Below are 20,452 nucleotides of genomic sequence, written 5' to 3'. Positions count from 1 at the left end.
AACGTGTGATGTTGTGGCCTTTTCCGCGCGCAAACGCGTTGTAGACTGATGTGTACATGTAAGAAACTGATCCATAAATGTTAGATGACGTTGGATATTGGATTCCCTGTAGTATCCGATTTGTTTTTAAATGTTGTCAAAACATTTAGATTGTTTATGATTGATTTAATTGACTTAATATATTTATAACGCCGTGTGTTTCAAAGTGGATAATATATAGTGGAAGCATATAATGTATTGTGGTGGTAGGTGAATAAGAGGTACACTTTGCACATGTTTTTATAAATTTTTTTTCAAATGGAGATTTTCAAAGAATCTGTGTAAAATTCGATCTCTTTGTCACAAGTTTCTGAATTAATTGTAAACCTTAAGATTACTTCTTCAAATATCTTTTGATAAATAAGTAAGTTAACTTATGGCTGATAAGTTAAACAGCAATATAAAGGTAAGCAATGGTGCGAACACATCCAAGCAACTTTGCAGTACATTTAGAATTATCATGCAACTTTGTAGTATATTTCGACTTATTATACAACTGATAATCTAATTTAAATGACTTGAATTTAATACTGTATAAGTTAGGCCACTAATTTTGTGTATACACGGCCTCTGCTCAGTAGTGAATCAATTTAAATACTTCCTTTGCAGTTATCAATTTTTGAAGGTATTTTTACCTTCAAAAATTGATAAGCGCCTATCTCTCGGACTATTCCTTCCATCTGTTTTTATGCATATATACTGTACACATATATGAATTATACGTATCTACTTGTTTTTAATACGTAAATATTAGTTCTTGTACAAAATATTGATTTATTTTATAACTGTACGGGAATTTACGTACTTGCTATGGTTTTGTGTGGTGCATCAGTTACAGCGTCTCGCTTTGCTTGTAACGGACGTGCCGTACTTACCCTGAAGAATACTTGCGGATAAAATCAAAACAATTGTTGCGAAAGACCTAATGGAAACGTAAACATAGTTAGGAAGTTAAATTCCTGTACATAGTAATAAAATATTAGTGCAAAATTAACATAAGTTTTAAATATGATTATGATTTGTTGACACTGATTGTAATTTATACAATACAGTGTTTGAATACAATTATACGTTGTATTCGTGTTGTGCCAATCGCAGTATAGTAATGTGTTCTCGGTTACCGGCCGCGTGCCAGCCAGCCAGCTAGTCAATGTAAACCTTTTTGTCATTGTAGTAATCTCATTGGTTACTATATACGCTGCCGCTTATGTACATGCTCCATACCACATTCAAACAGTAGTAGTAGACGTTATGGGAAATGTAAAATGTCAAAATATATAATTTGTACTTCACCGCTCTCTCACTCTTTTTGTTTTCGGACTACTCTAATGCTACTACTACTCTAATACTACTCTAGGGCGAATTCAGATGTCAATATATTGTGTAGTATTCTGTTTCATTCCATCACATAAAAATTGTTTCATTTCACGATTATATGTTCGGTCTGCCAATTTACTTTTTAAAATTGTCTTTGTGGTTTACGATTTTTAATATATTTATCATTAATGTCTGTGAGGACTGGAATTAGTTTTTAACAGGTTTAAAAAATGAGATGCTACACAATTCATTACTTTTTCACATCTTTTAATACAAGTTAGTTTCAGGACTTGTCAGTTATTAAGCGGCAGCGGATAACATAGCGTAGACGCCAGAGCATTTGTTTAGTTACAAATAAAATGAATGTGATTATTTTTACTACATCACAAATTGAAGTATTCTCAGATTTGAATGGCCACCCATGTTTCAAACTAATACAATAGCTTCCTATTATACATATGATGCTATCATATTAGGTGCAAATATATGGAATTGTAGGATTTAACTTACATATAATTAAAGCTGTTATTAAACACTAAATATCATATAGGATCGCTGTTATTCGATCTCGTAAGCGATGATTTATTATGCAACCTACATTTCTCGTCCATTGTGAAGTGGTACTAAAATACTTAGATACCATTTCTCAATGATGTGCTTATTATTGTATATCAACTTACATAGTAATGCACAAAATATAACAATAGTATATTTATTATATAAACAACAAATACAAAAAAAATGATGTAAGAATTCATCTTGTAATATAATAGAGCAACGGACGAATGCAATCAGTACAATATAAAAATAATAATTAAAGATTTCTTTCTGCTATAATTAATATTGAGTACGTAGACCACGACTCAATATAATTGTTCACTTTCCCGAATTGTAGAGACCAAGATTAATTAGGATCTGGATGACAAAAATTATGTAAATTTTACTGATTAACTTGCAAAAATGAAAAGAGTAATATTATGGGACACAGACCTAGATACATAAAATAATAACTGCATAAACTGTGTCACCCCACCTTACATTTTCCTACTTTTATTTAGTATATAAGATCATTATTTCTATGTACATATTGTCAGTTTATCATCATCTGTAATATACATCGTCTCGACCAGCAACATCGTAATATTCACCCGCAACAGTGGTGACCCCGACGTGGTCAGAATTGTAGAGACCAAGATTATTTAGGATCTGGATGACAAAAATTATGTAAATTTTACTGATTAACTTGCAAAAATGAAAAGAGTAATATAAATGAATTAAATATTGTCTATGTCGTACTCCCTACGTCCGCTCGTGCTGTATTCTTTGTATTTATAATATATTTAAATACATACAGTACACCGAGAAGCCATAATATGATTTTTGGTATATACACTTGTCTCGTAGTCCGCCCAATAGTTTTTTCCAAGCTGCTTCTAACAAACTTGTCAATTGTTGTACATATCTTATGTGAGTTGTTGTAGATTATTTTAGGCTACCGATACTGTTAAATTAATACGAAGGCTTTAAGGAGATCAAACTATAATGTAGATTCATTTCTAGTTTATTTTTAATTTAATTTACTATTATATTATTTGAAGTTAAAGTTAAGCCATATAGACTGTTACGTCCGTGTACTATATAGAACATCAACAGTAAATACTAATCATGTAATTAAATATAATAATTAGTATCACGAGCTTGATTATAGCGATGAGACCGCCTTTTATTTACTATGATGGTGTGGAACAAGAATACGGCCCATCTGATGGTAAATGGTTACTTACGTAGCTTATGGACGCATGAAACACAAGGGGGTAACGTGCGCGTTGCAATTTTTTAATGTACTTTTATTATTATTTTGACTGTGCACAATAAAAAGTTATTACGATTATTTATATATATTTTATATATCTCCCTTTTTACGGGGGTAATATGGCAATATTCAATTTATATCAAAAGTGCGGGCTTAGCCAAGCATGAATCAGTTTAATGATTGTTTTGATTTAGTTATATGAGGATGATGCATGTGATGACGAAAGAAATTTTCGTACAATACTACATGTGTTAAGAATGACAGCTTCTTGTAATAGTTCTAAAATAGAGGAGGGGATTTGCAGCGTGTATAGATGTTTGCTAAGACTTCTTGGTATTTTCTCTGGTCTGTTAATAATTTTGTGTGTTATTTTTATATAACAAATGATCACTTCAGAATTCAGACATAGAATACTTATTGTGATAAATAAGACGACAATTTACATTTTATTTATATTATATAAGGTTGGTGTTGTATACACTACACGGAGGTAAACGGCAACATTGACAGTCGACAATGCCACTATTTACCCAATGTGGGGCTATTTATTATTTATGTAATACTTTCTATAAATTTAATATCTCTCAAAATGATGTAAAAAGCTGTAAATTCGTGATTTATATGTAAATAATGAAATCGTTTGAATGTAGCTAAATTTTGTTTACATTTTACACATCAATATCTCATGATTGGAAAAATTGGAGTATTCATGTATTCCGATTTACTTCTACTTCTTAAAAGTATAGGAAATATGTAGTGGTAGCATAATAAAATGTTCACTAATCAAATTTTGTTAATTTTGAGCTATTCATTTATTTATAAAAGACCGTAAAACATGTTTTATACAAATAGTATGCTGTTATTTATAAAATTGACAAAATATAGAATGTAAATTGTTTAGTATCAAATATTTATTATTGTAAATACCATTATTGTAATCAAATTAAATAATTAGTATGCTTTTTTATGTGTTAGAGAATGTACTTTTACATAGAATAATTGCACTAGGCGACAGTCTCAGATTGCATGTGTCGTGCCGCTGCCAGACATTTTATAAGAAAACAACGTTAGCGTTAAGAACAATATTTCTTATTTGTGTAGTGGTCGCATAGAGTAGGTACCATCTTTTGAGCTGCGTTTATTAAATGCTGTAGTTGTGTGGATATGATAGGTCACATTGTATGGAATCGAAAACTACAAAATAATTGGATTTATTGCGACACATACGAATTTATTTTTTTACAAATGGGACGTGCGGTGTCGCCTACTTTTAGGTTCGGCATCCGCTACGCCGGTTATATATTCAAACTATCACAACACCGCACGCAGAGACAAAAACATAGACAAAAATATTATTTTAATATTGTTGGTTTAAATTCGCCATACTTTTAAGTATGGGACGTGTCGCTTACACCTGTGATCCTACTGCTCAATAGTCAAACTGAGTTAAAATTGTGTAAATTACTTAGTGATTGTAGGTAAGGCCTTGTTTTGAACAAACGCAAATGGTATTTATTAATATGTGTAACCAAACTGCTACAGAAGTGTAAATAGTGAAAAATACAGAAATGTACACATATATTTTATCTATTAATAAACCTTTAATGAAGCCATAAAAGAGCAAAAATGCCATTCATATATATTAGACGCCATTCCGAATTGATTCCAATTCGCTAAGTTATTTACTTGCGGATTTAGTCTGGCAGATGTAGCAGATGGTGTATACTGAGCGTCCCCTGTTGTTCTTGTTCAATGTTTTTATGTATAATTTGTTTAGATTCATTATTGAAATTTAAGAAATATTAAATTATTGACTGATTAAATGGTTTTTTATTTGATTTTATTATACACTTTTCAAAAATTGTTTGACATTATTTATATTAGAACAAAAATTCAATTATAGCAGTATACATTAAGATTTTATGACAATAAAACAAGCGAATTAACAAAAAATAAGTTTATTACAAAATATAGTTTCACAATCGCATCAATTTATCTTCGCTTAGTAAATAATAAAAATTATTTAATGTACATATACGAATGCTAGTGTATGTTCGCGAAGGTGTCTCAGACCCATCCAAACCTCAAGATATCTATAAATATATCCCATCCATCCTACAAGCCCACTATACCCACCAAAAACATTGGAAGAAAATTCTTAGAGTGGATTATTATATATGTATTATTAAATACATATCAGTCGTATTTAGGAATTGATAAAAAATATTAGGAGTTTCAAATATTAATGAATATGGTTTTTTATGTTTCCAACCAGAACCTAATTATGCACACATTACATTTATAGGTCCGATTTGCTTTTGATTGGATCCAAGATCAATTATACCAAAAAACCATTACTCATAAATAATGTAGGTATAAGAAAAATTAAATTTCTGATTACAAGATATATTTAAAAAAAAACTATAAATTTCATATAAACATGTCTCTCGTTATTTCCTAGCATTCCAGTATGTTGAGTATACAATCTCTTGTCCAGTGATGTTTAGGAGTCACACAGACTTGAACTGTCTTGGGCATTTTATTGTAAGTCAAGGGAACACTTACATAATTGTACATTGTTACTTTACCTTATGGGGTTTTTATAATTTGATAACTTCAGAAAGGTGTAGGGTTACCTTTCTGAAGTTATCAAATTATAAAAAAATACAGTCAAAATAAAAACATTCATGTACTTTTCACTTCGTAATTCATTGATATAATCGTACAGCGAAAACTAACAAATTCTAGTGTCTTCTTTAAAAGATTTAGTGATATCATGCAATACTTCTACATGCATATTTTATATGCATTCACATAATTTTAGCACAAAATTATAATTAACAACATAACATGTTCATTGGAGACTAACGAGGCCTTTATGAGGCCTTTCACGATATAATCCACAATAATATAACAAACTTTACATTTATACAAAAGTTTACAATGACATAGCAATATCACGACTCGAAAGGCAATGTAAGCTACATAATTTATACAAAACACGACCCTTAGTTCTCTCCTACTAAACCCCTGTGCTGAAGGCATCGTATGAACCATAAATATATTTATCTATTCTTATAATACCCATATAAATATCCAAATTTCACACTCGGTTTTTGTGTGGAAGGGCTCATCATAACAGTATGTATCAGAATAATATCTATATTTAATATTTAAAAAAATACATGTTGTAAATGTAAATAATTCAATCAGTATTTGCTGTTTTCTATTACAAACACAGCTGCAACAAACATTTATAGCCAAATTGCTAGTTTTATATAATTGTCACATATCACATTTATATAAAAAATTAATTTTATTTGTACTAAATAAATTTGCTGCATATAAACAGTTTCAATTTCCAATGAAATCTTTAGGTAATTTTATATGACTTATTAGAATGTTGCAGCAACAACTGTCACGATTACAAGTGTTAAATGGTTTTTCTTTACTTTTTCGTACATACATTGGACCCCCCATTATCCGACAAACGTTTTGCAGGGCAGTGTCGGACCATCGAATTTGTCGGATTATAGAGTGCTGCCTAAGGGTCCCCTATAGTCCGGAATTTTTTAGTAAAGAGTATCTTGTAATCCGACAAATTACAGATCCAGTGATAAGATTCTATGTTATATATATATGTATGTATGTAGGTATATGCACTCTGAACTATATTGTCAAAAAAATATTCAGTAATAAATAATAGACCATGTCGGATTACAAGGGGGGCCGGATTACCGCGGGTCCACTGTAATTACAAAACTCTTACGGGTCAAAAAAGAATTGTAAGGAACTACGTCATACAGCCTCCGATTGTGTATAAAAAAGTTGCAGCTTATAACACAAACACTAGCATAATGATCCTATTAAATATCAACGAAGCTATTTTAAATTTTGTACAAGAATATTGTCATATACTGTTTTAAATTTGACGCGGTCATTATTTATACGTGTAATTAGTAGAAATCATGAGAATTTGATTTTTATTGAGTTCCCAAAAACTCAATAAAAATAAAACTTAGTAAGATCCCGTGATTTTTAATAATTATACGTATAAAGAATATTGTCATATCAAAACGTTACTTTCCGCCTATATCGGCATATTTAAAGTTGTTTTTATATGCTACAAAAGGCGCATTAGTGTTTCAGTGTATAATATATTGGAAGTTATTATCCGAGTTTTGGTCGCGTTGTTGATTACTGCGGCGCGGGGGGCTGCTTCATCTGCTTCTGCTGTTCGAGGAGTCTCTCGAGAGGCGATGGCCCCGGGCCGGACCATAGCGACTGGGGTACAAAAATTTCTTTTATAGAATAGTAGTAGATATAAGTTAAGTACCTTTGGCTTTTGTTAACATATAGCCTATGTTTGTCCTCTCAATAAAAAAATATTCGTATACGGTTCAACGATTACTATAAAGATAAAAAGGCAAGACACACTTTCACATTTATAATTATTTGAATGAATATTATGTATTGTATCATCCTACATTACTTATTATACACTGTGCACAGATCCTTTCCTGTTCTTTAACTTTTGCTCTGACCTGTTTATCTGTTTTAAATGATCAACCTGTTTTCTTTGTGTTTTGCAACTACACACGTTATTGTACTTTTTATTGTTGTTTAGATTAAATTTAAAATTATTTGATGTCACTCTGTTCATACATTTCGATAAATTTATGAGGTATCTGTTATTGGATTTACATGTAATACTAAATAATACATATGGAATGTATAAGTTGATTACCTAAATAAATAATATTAAAATATTAGAATGGATATATAGTGATCTGCATGCATGCATTACAACAATAAATGTAAATTATTAAACCTGCTGCGGATGACGTTGCGCGGAGGTCCAGCCGGCGCCGGGGGCGCCGCTGAACAGCGAGTAGGTGCTGGCGGCCCCCGGGGGCGCGCCCGGCCCCGCGCCCAGCGCTACACCCGGCCCCGGCCCCGGCCCTGGCGCCGTATTCGCACTGCCCACTGAGCTTGACGTTCCCTGTACGTGCATAATCATAATTTTATAATTTACTTATATATATTTTATACTTAATACAAATGTAAACAAAAGTATCTTTATCCATGTAGATCTATTATAGAATCTTACGATGTCTAAACCACCGTCAGTACGGCGTGCATTCGAGCTAAGAACAGACAAGAAATTCAGAAATAATTGTAATATTCATTTTATTTTTATTATATGTACGGACAGATTGTACTTACGGAAGACAATAGTGATAAAGTGACTAAGAGATCGCAAAGTAATTAACAAATTATACTTTGATTATAATGTGATATGCAAGGTAATTAATTAATGATGATATTTATTTTAATCACCTAATTTTTGAACAAGTTTAAATATAAATAAAGATGTATATGACTAACTCGTAAGTTTTGCAGGATGTAATGAATTTAAAAATACCTGTGTAGCTTTGTGAATCTGTTATCTATTTATCTACATACAAACAATTACATAATAAAACAATTTTACAAACCCCCATTTGCTCCAAATTTTTCATCCCTCCAATATCACTGTTGAGCGATTCATTGAAGTTCATCTGTTGTCTATCCGCTATGTTGGATCCAAATCCAATGTTCATATCAACCATCTCATTACTGCCCAGGTAGGCCTGCGGTTTATTCATTGGTTGGTATGCAAGTTTGTTATTAAATTGGGGATACATCGAGGAATCGTAGCTGACTGCTGGGTATGATCCAAACCCACTCAATGGAGAATTGAAGTTTGCAGATGGGACAAGATTCCGTACTTGGGGTTGACCCACGGCAGACTGAAGGTAGTTTGGATTGACTAAATTATCTGGCTTATTTTGTCCTATATTTTGAGATGGATTGAAAGACGGTATGCTATGGTAAGGGCTCGACATGTTGGAGCTTAATTGTGGAGAGTAGAAGTTAGGCTGCATATTCAATGGTGGTGTTGAGAAGTTTGTATTGAAATTCGGAGGCGGGTTATCCGGTTTCCACCACGTCTGCTGTTGGTAATCGGCTCCTGGCAAGTTGCTCCAACTATTGGGCTGTTGATTATTAAAAAGCGAATTTGGTTTGAAGTTTTCGTCTCTAAATTTGTTCTCGTTGAACTGATTCTCTTGAGCATTCTGCCAATATCGGTACTGGTTAGCAAACCGTGGCGGTAGGTCGTTGAGAAAGTTCTTCTTGTCGCCCGACATCTGGTAGTTGTGGTTGCCGAATTTCTGTCCATCTTGGAATAGTTCCTGACGGGAGTTCTGCTTCTGCATTGCAGCGGTCCTCACGTCTATTTCTTTAGGATTAACGACGGGCAACCTTATACCTTGATTATTAACATTCGATTGGTAGTTAGGGTTGTAGCTGATACCTGTGGTGTTAATACCGTAATTCTTTTGGAAGTTCATTCGCGGTTCATTGTAAAGCTGTGGTGGTTGATTTGAGCTCCAGTTAGGAGAAGGTGGCTCTTGTCTCTTCTGTTGAGAACTTTGACTAGGCTGACTACTCTTTGAATCCTTCTTTTCTTCTTTGTCGTTCTTCTTGGCCGGCTCAGGATCGGTGTTTACAAGATGTGGATATCCAGCAGATTTATCTTTGAGTGAGAGGATGCCACCCGTTTTTCTGCCGATTGGTAGATTGGCGAGTGATTTGATGGCTTTAGGCTGTATCACTTTAGGCTTGTCATCCTTTGCTTCTGTTGAGTCAGTTGTTGATTCTGGTGTCGGAGGTGGAGTTACGAATTTCACCTATAATAAAAAAAAACTATTTACATTTTATTGCATTAATAGTAATCGTTGCATCAAAATCAGTACACTGTTGCAATAGACATAAGATTGAAAATAGCACTCATACACACTATCTACATAGACACATCTATCATATCCTTTGATCAAAGTTATGGTACCAATCAGTGTTCATACGGAAACAATGTTGTCACCTGTTTGTTAGTCTCCTCCTGTTTTCTCATGATGGCCGCCATGGCAATATTGACTCGTGCCTTCCGCGTTTCTTTCTTGTCCTCACTCTTGCTGCCCTCCTCGCTGAAATCCGGTTCCTAGAGGTGAAGGAGGCCAGTATTAGTAATAAAATTAGTAGACCCATCGCTAGCATTGTACCGGGTAAACCTCTATGCAGTTTGCATTGGAAATCCTCTTAGTTAATTCAGAGCGAAATCGCCACCTGAATACAAACTCTTATGCTTATGCCAAATCTACCGTCGGCGTCGAAGTGCATTCGAGTTAAGAAAAACTAACAAGAAACTCAGCTCTTATTTGTTTCAAATGAGTTTGTACATGTTTACAGAAAAACAGATTCATTATTTAATTCAAATTAGGGAGAATAAAGAAGGGAGAGGACGACCGAAAAACCATGGATGGATGTTGCAAAAAATCATATAAGGATCAGAGGAAGAAGATGTCATACTGCGCCGACCCTAAATAGGCAGGCAAGGCAATAATGAGATTATATATTTATAATAAAATTACCGGATCGTCTTGTGTGGAGGCCAACGCCCGTTCCTCTCTCGCACGCTCCAGCGAACCTTGCGGCTTAAGGATACCCACGCGTTTCTCACGAACTGTGAACACGTACATTTAAGTAATAAAAACTCCAAAAAAAACCTGTTTTAGCTTTAGATTTATTTATAAAAGTAAGTATAAAAGTAAATTATAAAGATCATAAATTAGAGTAATAAGGTACAAAAGGCGGACTTGTCGCATAAGCTATTTTTTCTTTATATCCTCTTCTTAAAAGCTACATTCATAAATAAAATATAAACTCTGACAATATAGTACATATTGACAGTAAATAAGTTTATAAATAATAACGCAAATAAAATATAAACCGAATTTATCAATAAAAAAAATAAAAAATAATAATAATATGAAACTAAAGAAATGAAAACGAAACCAAAAAAACCTTTCTCACGGAAGTCGGCCTCTGAGATGATGATGGGCGGCGGCGGCGGGGGCGGCTCGTCCTCGCTGTCGTGGTCGGGCTCGGCCGCCGCGCCCCCCTCGCCCCCGCCCCCCGCCGCCGCCGCGCCCCCCTCGCCCCCGCCCCCCGCCGCACACAGTTCAGCGCGCGCGCGCCACAGGTGGTCACCGTCCGCCGCCACCGCGCTGAACGACAGCTTGCCCTCCTCGTCTTCGCTGTCGGTGAACTATCCCAGTTAGGTTGTACACGTTCGCGCGTGTTTCCGGATACCTACTAAACATCTTTTAAACCATTGCTTTAAAAGATGTTAAGAGGTCGGCTCTCAATATCTCCGTAGCGGATTACAGCAGTCGCGGTAGAATATAAATGTACTTTCCGTGGCATGCTGACCGTACTGGTGAATACCTTTTTTTCGGACTACTCTAATGCTGTTGGCAGCTGGCCTTTACAGCTTCACCGGACGTTAGGGGGCCAGTGCAGATGGCACTCCAAACCCGCGGAAGGACTTATGGAGCAGCTGAAGGCCAACTCCTGCCTGACGGATACGACTTTAGTCTGGGGGCACCACTAGGGGTTCGAAACTCGGCTCGGGCCGTCGTAATTTCGATCCCAGTTTGAATTGGATGGGGGATCGATCGGAGGGGCGTGATGAACACCGTGGAGTTTTTAGTGAGTACTAATCTGACATATCCAACCTGTCCCTTGAATCGAATTTGAATCTACGAGGATTTTCTGATTTTCTCCGCGATAAAAAAAGCTGGTAAACGATTTTATAAAATACTAGCTCACCCCCCAAATGTTTTTTTGCCCTATAAGTTAAAATCGGCATTAAAAATAGAGGTTCATAATAGAAGTGAAAATTTTGAGTTGTGTATATTTTTGAAACTCACATTATAAAAAAATTGCTCAAAAAATAAAAAATAAACGTTAGAAGTGAATAACCCTCATCAATTGAGGGTATGAATAATAGATAGTACCCGATTATCAGACCTACTGAATCTGCATATAAAATTTCTTAAAATCAGTCTAGCTGTTACGGCGGAGGTAACTTTGTGATATGGGAATTTTATTATAAATAAATGTAAAATAGTAATGTAAATGTGCACGGGATAGTTACGTGTAGGTGAGGAGATCGGGTCGGCAGTCGGCGAGGCGGCGGCCCAGTTGTAGAATACGGTACGCGCGCACGCGCTGCTCCAGTTCCGGCTCGTTGCTCAAGCACACCGACATTACTTCCGCCGGCGACCTTGGATACATAGACAATAAACATATAGGAGTTCCATAACCCACACATAAACCATAAAACTTCTGCGAAAATCGACAAGCTTAGGTTTATATTTACGCGATCCACGCAATACGATACTAGACTGTGCAAGTTGGCCTATTGACCAAAGGAAACCGAGCAGAATAGCGGCATTGTGCGATAAGGACAGCGCTACGCGCACCGTAAGCCAATTGGCGTGCGTCAGAAGAGGACGACCTCTTCAATGTAGAAGCGAGACTGAATCTTATTATATATAAAAGTAGGGGTTTGTAACAAAGAAACTAAAAGTTAGACAGCATTTTAAAGATTTAGCATTTTTAGCGGATTAACAAGCATACACGAATATAAGAAAAAATCATACAAAGGCAATAGGAGCCGCCTCAGCTGTTGTTGATATAACCACAACCTCTATGAGATGCACTTATACAACTCTAGCTTTCTGGCAGCACTCATTACTCATTAAAAAAACGTACCTTCATGCACATAGAATTAATATATTTAGTAATATACTTTGGCACATGTCGGTTCATAGAACAAATAATAAAAAGCAATAGAAACTGACTGGTCATTCTCGTGGTCAGGCAGGCGGCCGCCGTAGAAGTCCCAGGCCGCGTGGCTCGGGAACCGCAGGTCCCGCCACATCTCCTCCAGCGGCTGGAAGCCCAGCAGCTCTTCGTCTTCCGGCAGGGGTACGCTCTCATCTAAAATTATACGCTTTTAACTGAAGAACTGAAATGGACTTTAAAGTTGTAGTGCATAAGATCTCTTTTTATCAAAAAGTATATCAAAAGTTAAAACAACTTAATAGCGCTTATTTTGTACAGCGTCATCTAGCGTAAGCAGTAGGTAAAAAAGGTCGATTAAAATAAATTTCATAAATAAGTATTGAAATGAATTTCAAAGTCGTAGTACACATAAGGTTTATTTATATCAACAATTTGAAAATTTTGTTAGGTTCCTGCTCCTCAACCCATCCTCGGAACCGCTACTGACGTTCACTGACCTACATAACTTAGTTGAGTTACCTTAACAATTATAGAAGTTTTCAATCGGGGAGAAATCGGTCACATTGTACTATTCCTGGCTCGCAGACAATTACCATCAGAGAGATGTTGGAGCAACAAAGCGTGAGACGCGGGTTAACTCACACGTGTAGAGTTGTGTAGCGGGCGGGGGCGCGGCGTGGAGCCTCGTGAGCAGCTGCGCCACCGCCGGCCACAGCGCCGGACGCTGCACCCACGCCGGCTCCGACACCACGGACGGGTGCGACGCCACCCACCACAGCCACACACGCACTGCAACACGACACACACCATATAACTACCAGCCAAACATCACTCGTTTCAGTGAATTTGCCATGACGGGCTAACTGATTTGACCTCACACTGGTGTCTCGCCGGCGTAAACCGTTAGCGCACGTTTTTTTCCAAATTTAAATTCATAAAAAAATTATTCATGTAGGACATTTAACCGGTTATGATCAAATTCAGTATATAGATCTAATAGAGAAGAATTGTCACGAATCTCAATAGATTTTTTTTTAAAGCCAGTTTATTTACAATGTATATTTATATAGGTGTCTATGTCCAACATAAAATGAAAATCCTGTGCATGAAATACTATTGCCATGAATGCTCGTCATTTAAGTAATTGTTTAGTGAGTAGTAAGTTTTGCTCAGTAAATATGATTTAATAAATGTTTTGAATTTATTTGAAGGTAATTAGAAGTATATCCTTTGGTATCTTATTGTAAATTTATACCTATTCCCATAAAAGACCTATTGACTTTTTCTAAACGATACTTGGTTGGTGCACCATTTCATTATCATAAGTTTAAAAACAAAATTATAGTCGCCTGCGTGGGTACCTCTGTCGCTATTACATGCGACAGAGGTACCCACGCAGGCTGTCGTCTACCCGCTTATTTTGTAAGTTGTGTTTCAGTTGAAGAGTATTTTGTTAAATGATACCGCGCATGGCGCAGATCTCGAGGTCACAGCAGCAGAAGCTCGAGAAGGCCGTCGGCGACACTACGGGCGGTACGTACAGGGCGCGGCCGACACTACGGGCGGTACGTACGGGGCGCGACCGACACTACGGGCGGTACGTACGGGGCGCGGCCGACACTACGGGCGGTACGTACGGGGCGCGGCCGACACTGCGGGCGGTACGTACGGGGCGCGAGGGGCGTGGCCGACACTGCGGGCGGTACGTACGGGCGCGAGGGGCGCGGCCGACACTGCGGGCGATACGTACGGGGCGCGGCCGACACTGCGGGCGATACGTACGGGGCGCGGCCGACACTGCGGGCGATACGTACGGGGCGCGGCCGACACTGCGGGCGATACGTACGGGGCGCGGCCGACACTGCGGGCGATACGTACGGGGCGCGGCCGACACTGCGGGCGATACGTACGGGGCGCGGCCGACACTGCGGGCGATACGTACAGGGCGCGGCCGACACTACGGGCGGTACGTACGGGGCGCGGCCGACACTGCGGGCGATACGTACGGGGCGCGGCCGACACTGCGGGCGATACGTACAGGGCGCGGCCGACACTACGGGCGGTACGTACGGGGCGCGAGGGGCGCGGGTGAGGGCAGCAGCAGCCCGAGCAGTGCTCCGGCGGCGAGTGCGTGTGACAGGGCTGCGGCGGCGGCCTCGCTCGCCGACAGCGCGCTCGCAGACAGCGTCAGCCCTTCCGTCGTCGAGTGAACTGCCCACATCACCACGCACGCCATCTGTACACGAGATGATGGTCATCACTCATAATGTGTGAGATAAAAATATATTTTTTAATATACCAGATCATCTTTTTTTAATGTTCAGATAAAATCCACTATAATAAATATAAGAACATAGTCAAGCAGTAGTTACAAACAAAAATTAGTGGTCTATCTAAAAAAATCGTTAAAAAACCACACGTCTCGTACATAGATACACGACAAAACGGCCGAAATCACAGATTGAATAATGGATGACTAGCGTGGATCAGGCAAAACCATTTAGCAGATAAATAACTGTCTGTTTCGTATTACATTTGTACATATTGTCAATAAATTATCAAAACATATTACTATACAATCCTTTTTGTGTACTTATTATGCTATATTTATTCCGCACGGTAATTAGGGTAAAAAAAATTATATTTTCAAAATAGTTAAAGTTTCTTACCTTGATTAGAGTCATAGATTCAAAGCTGTCAGTTGCAATGAGAGCAGTCAGTGAGGAATTCAGGGTGTTTACTATTGTTGCTGCTGTGTCTAAGCTGAAATATTAAAATTAACATTTATTTAAAATTATAAATGAAATGGTTACTTGTTTCAAAATGAAAAGGTGTCATGCTTATTATAGTAAGTGCAGGGTGGCTATTTTCCATAACACCACCGCGTATTTAATATCTAATGGACTTGATCTTATATTTCATGCATATAAGAAAAAGTTAACAAATGTACATAATACATGATAAAGTTCATTAAATGTACATAATAAAGTTCAAATTTGCCAGTCAGAGTGTACTTACTGTTCATTTGTGTGTATGAAATGGAGTGCACGGATAAGCTCCGAGATGTATGAGTGCGCGTCGAGACGAGCGGGGGCGGGCGCCGGACTCGGCGGCGGAGACCGCGCCCGCGCCCCGCCCAGTACTGGCAGCGCTCGCGGCTCGCGACTGTAATACGACCCGTACTTTTACACATGCCTATAACGCATTGAAATGGTATATAAACGCAATGCTTGGTATCAAGTATTAAATATTGAAACTGTACCAATATCTGTGATACTATATGCGATACGTTGGCGTAGTAGGGAAGAGGATTGTTAGTAATAAGGTAGGTACGTTAGGTTGACCTCCAGTTCAGTTCCAGTTTTCATTCATGGTAGGGAAAAATGTATTAATACATAGAACTTAACATGCATAAGTGACTAGAAGGCGACTATAAATTTATATAGGGTTTCATTTATTATATTGATCAATAGCATTATACTGATCTTAGCTTTAAACTAATCAAAAATACACTATGAGTATGAGTATGAAATTTGTAGTTATTATAGATTAAGAATTCTAATTGTAAACGGTTATGATGGAATAAAATAAGAATAACATAATGAAATAAAGAAACGGACTTTATATCTGTGTAAATAAAAAACAAAGTAACTAAAAGACTTTACATAAATAATCATTTATAATTAGGGATTCAATAATTAGAGGTAAACTTGGTTATGGACTGCGGGGTGGACTCACCTGGAAGCGGAGGATGCTGTAGACGCAGCGGCGGCGTGAAGAGTACGTGCGAGGTTGGCGGGCGCGGGGGGGAAGGGCGCGCGCACGAGCAGCGACCGCACGTGCCAGTACAGCGCCGCCAGCCGCCGCCCGCGCCGCCACGCAACCAGCGCCAGCTGGTTGTACGGCTGCCCACTGTGCGCCGACAGCACCAGCGCGTGCCTGCACCACACACATTCCAAATTCAAAATCAATTATATTTTTCCTCTTCTTTCGGCTCCGGCCAATGATATTTCTTTCTAAATTTAATTGTTCTTGTTCCATTTTCAAATCAATAACAGAATATATTCTTATAAAATAAAATTAAGTGGGCAATTCAGTATTACAGTATTAGCAGTGGTAGTGTTACTACCTTTTTTACGAGGGGAAAAGTGAGTAGTCTGCGTGACGCCATTTGTTATTTTATTCATTAATAATTATCAATATGAGATGGCATATTAAAAATTAAAAACAATTTACTCCTTTGAAGTATTTTTCTAAGATTACTGTATCCTATATGTGACCCACATTATTCAACTCCTCCAGTTATTTTTATGCACAAGCTTTTATGAGCTTCTATCTTTATATATAAACTATCAACTGACAGTTTTTATCTCAACATGATTTTATTATATGGAAATATAAAAAGAAGAGTACAATTTTCAAAAACAATTTTTTTTGTAAGTTCTGCTTGAAGTGTCAACTCAAATCTTGATTAATATATATATACAACAAAAAATCTACTTTATTTTTTAGATAAACCTAAAAATATTATTGAATGCGGTATGAATTCATTCACATATTAAATTATAGAATAGAATAGAAGAATATTTTCATACACCAACCTGTAGAATGTATGTGCAACGCGCAACTGTTGCTTGTACCGCGCCAGGTCCCCCAGGTGTACTAAACAGTGTTGGCAGATATATCGTGCGGCAGCCGGCGCCGGGAGTCGCGCCCCCGCCACCGCCACCGCCCCCGCGGCCGCGCCCGCCTCCCCCGCGGGCATCACCTCGGCCGCACCCCATCCCTCTACCCACCCCAGAAGAGACGCCCGGCGTCTGAAATATTTATTTATACAGCTTAAATACAAACGAGCAGTTCCATATTAAAATATATTGTAATTAGAATTAAAAAATTAAAATATCACCATCTCTTGAACATGTATGTTCCCCAGTCAACTAATATTCTGGAAGCACACCCTGCTCTTAATGTGAGAATGATATTTATTATAACTGACGCTGACTAACTGGGTGATCCTGCAAATTCTGTTCTGATTCTATATTAAATACACTAAAGGTTTTTTGAAGTTTAGTTACGCAATAAATTTCTACACGCACCACCTTATTTGATGGGTTCAGCAGTTTGTATGGGAAAATAAAATTGTTGTTTTTACTATTTTACATTCAATTTCTTCATATTTTCTCACCATCCAAACCTTCCCTGGACTTCCAAAAATGTTTCAAGACTAAAATAAGCCAAATCAGTTCAGACTTTTTTTTTTAGTTTTATTCAGACTAACAAACAGAATTTAATTTTTATATATATAGATTGAATTAATACCTGAATGGCAAGTCTAGTTTGAATGTGGTGCATATCTGATGAAGTAGGCAGAGGTAGAATCCTGTAGCAGCTTGGAGCACCCATGACAACATAGCCTGGCCCTCACTTCTGAGAGGATTCTGAATGTTAATTAATAAAAATTATTAATTAAAACACTTGTAGTCAGATATGACATAGTTTGTAAGACAATATTATAAAAGTGTACTAGATTGTACCATTTAAATGTGTTAGACATATAAGTAAAAAGTCATGTAATTATTACTACATAAAAAAATCTATTTAAGTAAAATTGTCTTAACATTTTTCACATAATTTTTATAAAGAAAGTTGCAATCAAAAATTAGAATCAAGTATATTTCATGTAGTGATGATACTCAAAACTGATGGTTTGTTATGATTGCTAAATATACAATACTTTTCTGTCTTTGGAGATGGCCTGTAAGGCTTCGATTTGCTGCTTGAAACCCACATTCCACAGTTCTTGCTCCACTTTCTTGTCCAAGGCATAATCTAAATCCAATACCAATAGTTTTTGATATATCTGTGAACAATGTTAACAGTTATCTTACACTCTTGCAACAATCAAGATTTCTCATTCTTCTTGTGAAAAGACAGCTTTTCAAATGAGTGGTAGAATACAAAAAATATGATTATTAGAAAATGTTTTTATTAAGTTTATTATAATAGAGATTATTTCTATTCAATATCTCACGCCTCACAAGTGTAACCATTTATCTAAATTGAGTTTACTTTGGGAATTATATTTTTATATACACTTACGGATATGTCCTTATAAAACTATGACTTATACGGAGTTTTTAATCTTTCATTTATATTATTCTTCTACTAATTACTATTAATTTTACAATATTCTAAACAATAACTGTTAATAAACTTATTCACTATTACTTTTCTAGACAATTAGTAATTATACAAATAATAATTATCTAAAGAAATAAAAAATAATGTGTATATAGTTGAATTTTTCCTTCTTTACCTTCTGTAATTGTTGTTGTGTAACCCACAGACTTCGATCCTGAAGCATTGATGTCCCACTCTTGAATTTAAGAATTTTCTGCTTCAGCTCATCTGCCTCTCTGTCATAATGATAAAAATAATACATTATTTATCTATATTTATTTTGGGGTTTTTGTGTTCAAAAATAACAACACATGATCACCGATTTGTTGGCACATATCACTTCACATAGCTCCATCAGGGCCAAATTACCATGATATTGAACTATGGATACTAACATTTCATTTTATTGTATTCATTCATAACAATTTACATTGTGTTGAATTATTACATTGATTCATTTTATTTATTCATACAAATTTACAGTTGTGTTGAATTATTACATAATTTATAAATAACTAGTTAACTGTCTAAAATATCAAATGTACTGTCTAAAATAACACTTTTTTTGTACATAAATACATAATACACAGACTATTACATTAGAAATTTAAATACAATTTAAAATTTATGGATTTCCTACATTTGCTACAGGCAAATTAATTCTAAAATATGACTTTTTATTTTTTTTATATAATAAAAAAAAGTAACGAATAAATAGTGAAATAATATAGAGGAATATTTTGTAATTATTTTGTTGTATAAAATGAAGAAATGGCTATAAGGTTTTTACTATTAGTGATTAATTAATTGTGTTATATTTTGCATGCTGTTCTTAGATTGAGTTTTAATCATGCTAGTTATAAAAAAATACATCATGATATTAAGGGAAAATCGTAGGGAAAAACGCAGATCATACAAATCCAAGAACAAAATAAGCAAACATTGAGTCATTGAATTGTTATAAAAATTAGTAACTGTGTGTTCATGTAGGGATTTACAGAACACTAATTGATAATAGAATGAGAGAAATTAAGAATATGAAATATGAAACTGATTCTTGAAAAGAAACTACGGTTTTACAACTAAAAATCATCAGGGTATATAATTTCAGAGAAGGTTATATATGAATAAAGTATGCTAACCTTAACATTTGCATAGCAGCGTTTAGAACCATGTTGATAGAGGCTTAAAGCCTCAGCAATTGTCATAGCATTAGTAAATTATATTAGAATTACTATTTATTGCCAAATAATGAAAAGAAAAATCTAAAAACAATAGAGATACATAAAACTAATTTTTCTGAAACACTTTGTATGATGGACTGACGTATTGACTGACAAAAACAATAAACATTTTCGAAATGTCCTCTGTGACAGTTGGAATGAAACTGACATGATAGGTCATTTCCGG

The 20,452-nt window shown here is 36.1% G+C and overlaps 1 protein-coding gene across 1 annotated transcript; it reads right to left on the bottom strand.

Annotated features, from left to right (window-relative positions):
- Window positions 1–5,808: 5,808 nt before the first annotated feature.
- LOC131850361 (nonsense-mediated mRNA decay factor SMG7-like) lies at window positions 5,809–20,352 on the bottom strand. Its single transcript, XM_059200578.1, has 18 exons — window positions 20,185–20,352; window positions 19,179–19,278; window positions 18,597–18,722; window positions 18,182–18,300; window positions 17,464–17,679; window positions 16,601–16,801; window positions 15,881–16,027; window positions 15,532–15,625; window positions 14,933–15,098; window positions 13,505–13,651; window positions 12,919–13,057; window positions 12,210–12,338; window positions 11,075–11,307; window positions 10,642–10,733; window positions 10,095–10,211; window positions 8,668–9,903; window positions 8,001–8,171; window positions 5,809–7,453 (listed from the first exon to the last, which is right to left on the bottom strand). The coding sequence occupies exons 1-18, from the start codon at window positions 20,214–20,216 to the stop codon at window positions 7,367–7,369; spliced, it is 3,552 nt and encodes a 1,183-aa protein (XP_059056561.1). The 5' UTR covers window positions 20,217–20,352; the 3' UTR covers window positions 5,809–7,366.
- Window positions 20,353–20,452: the final 100 nt, after the last annotated feature.

Source organism: Achroia grisella, unplaced genomic scaffold (assembly GCF_030625045.1).
Source record: "Achroia grisella isolate CSIRO2021 unplaced genomic scaffold, CSIRO_AGI_Agris_v1 utg754, whole genome shotgun sequence".
NCBI lineage: Eukaryota > Metazoa > Arthropoda > Insecta > Lepidoptera > Pyralidae > Achroia > Achroia grisella.
This window is presented reverse-complemented; position numbering and strand designations above follow the sequence as displayed.

Coding starts and splice junctions, on each gene's coding strand:
- LOC131850361 (XM_059200578.1), bottom strand. CDS start 20,216: ATGGTTCTAAACGCTGCTATGCAAATGTTAAG. Junction 19,279..20,184: donor GCTGCTATGCAAATGTTAAG/GTTAGCATACTT, acceptor TCATTATGACAG/AGAGGCAGATGAGCTGAAGC. Junction 18,723..19,178: donor CACAACAACAATTACAGAAG/GTAAAGAAGGAA, acceptor CATTGTTCACAG/ATATATCAAAAACTATTGGT.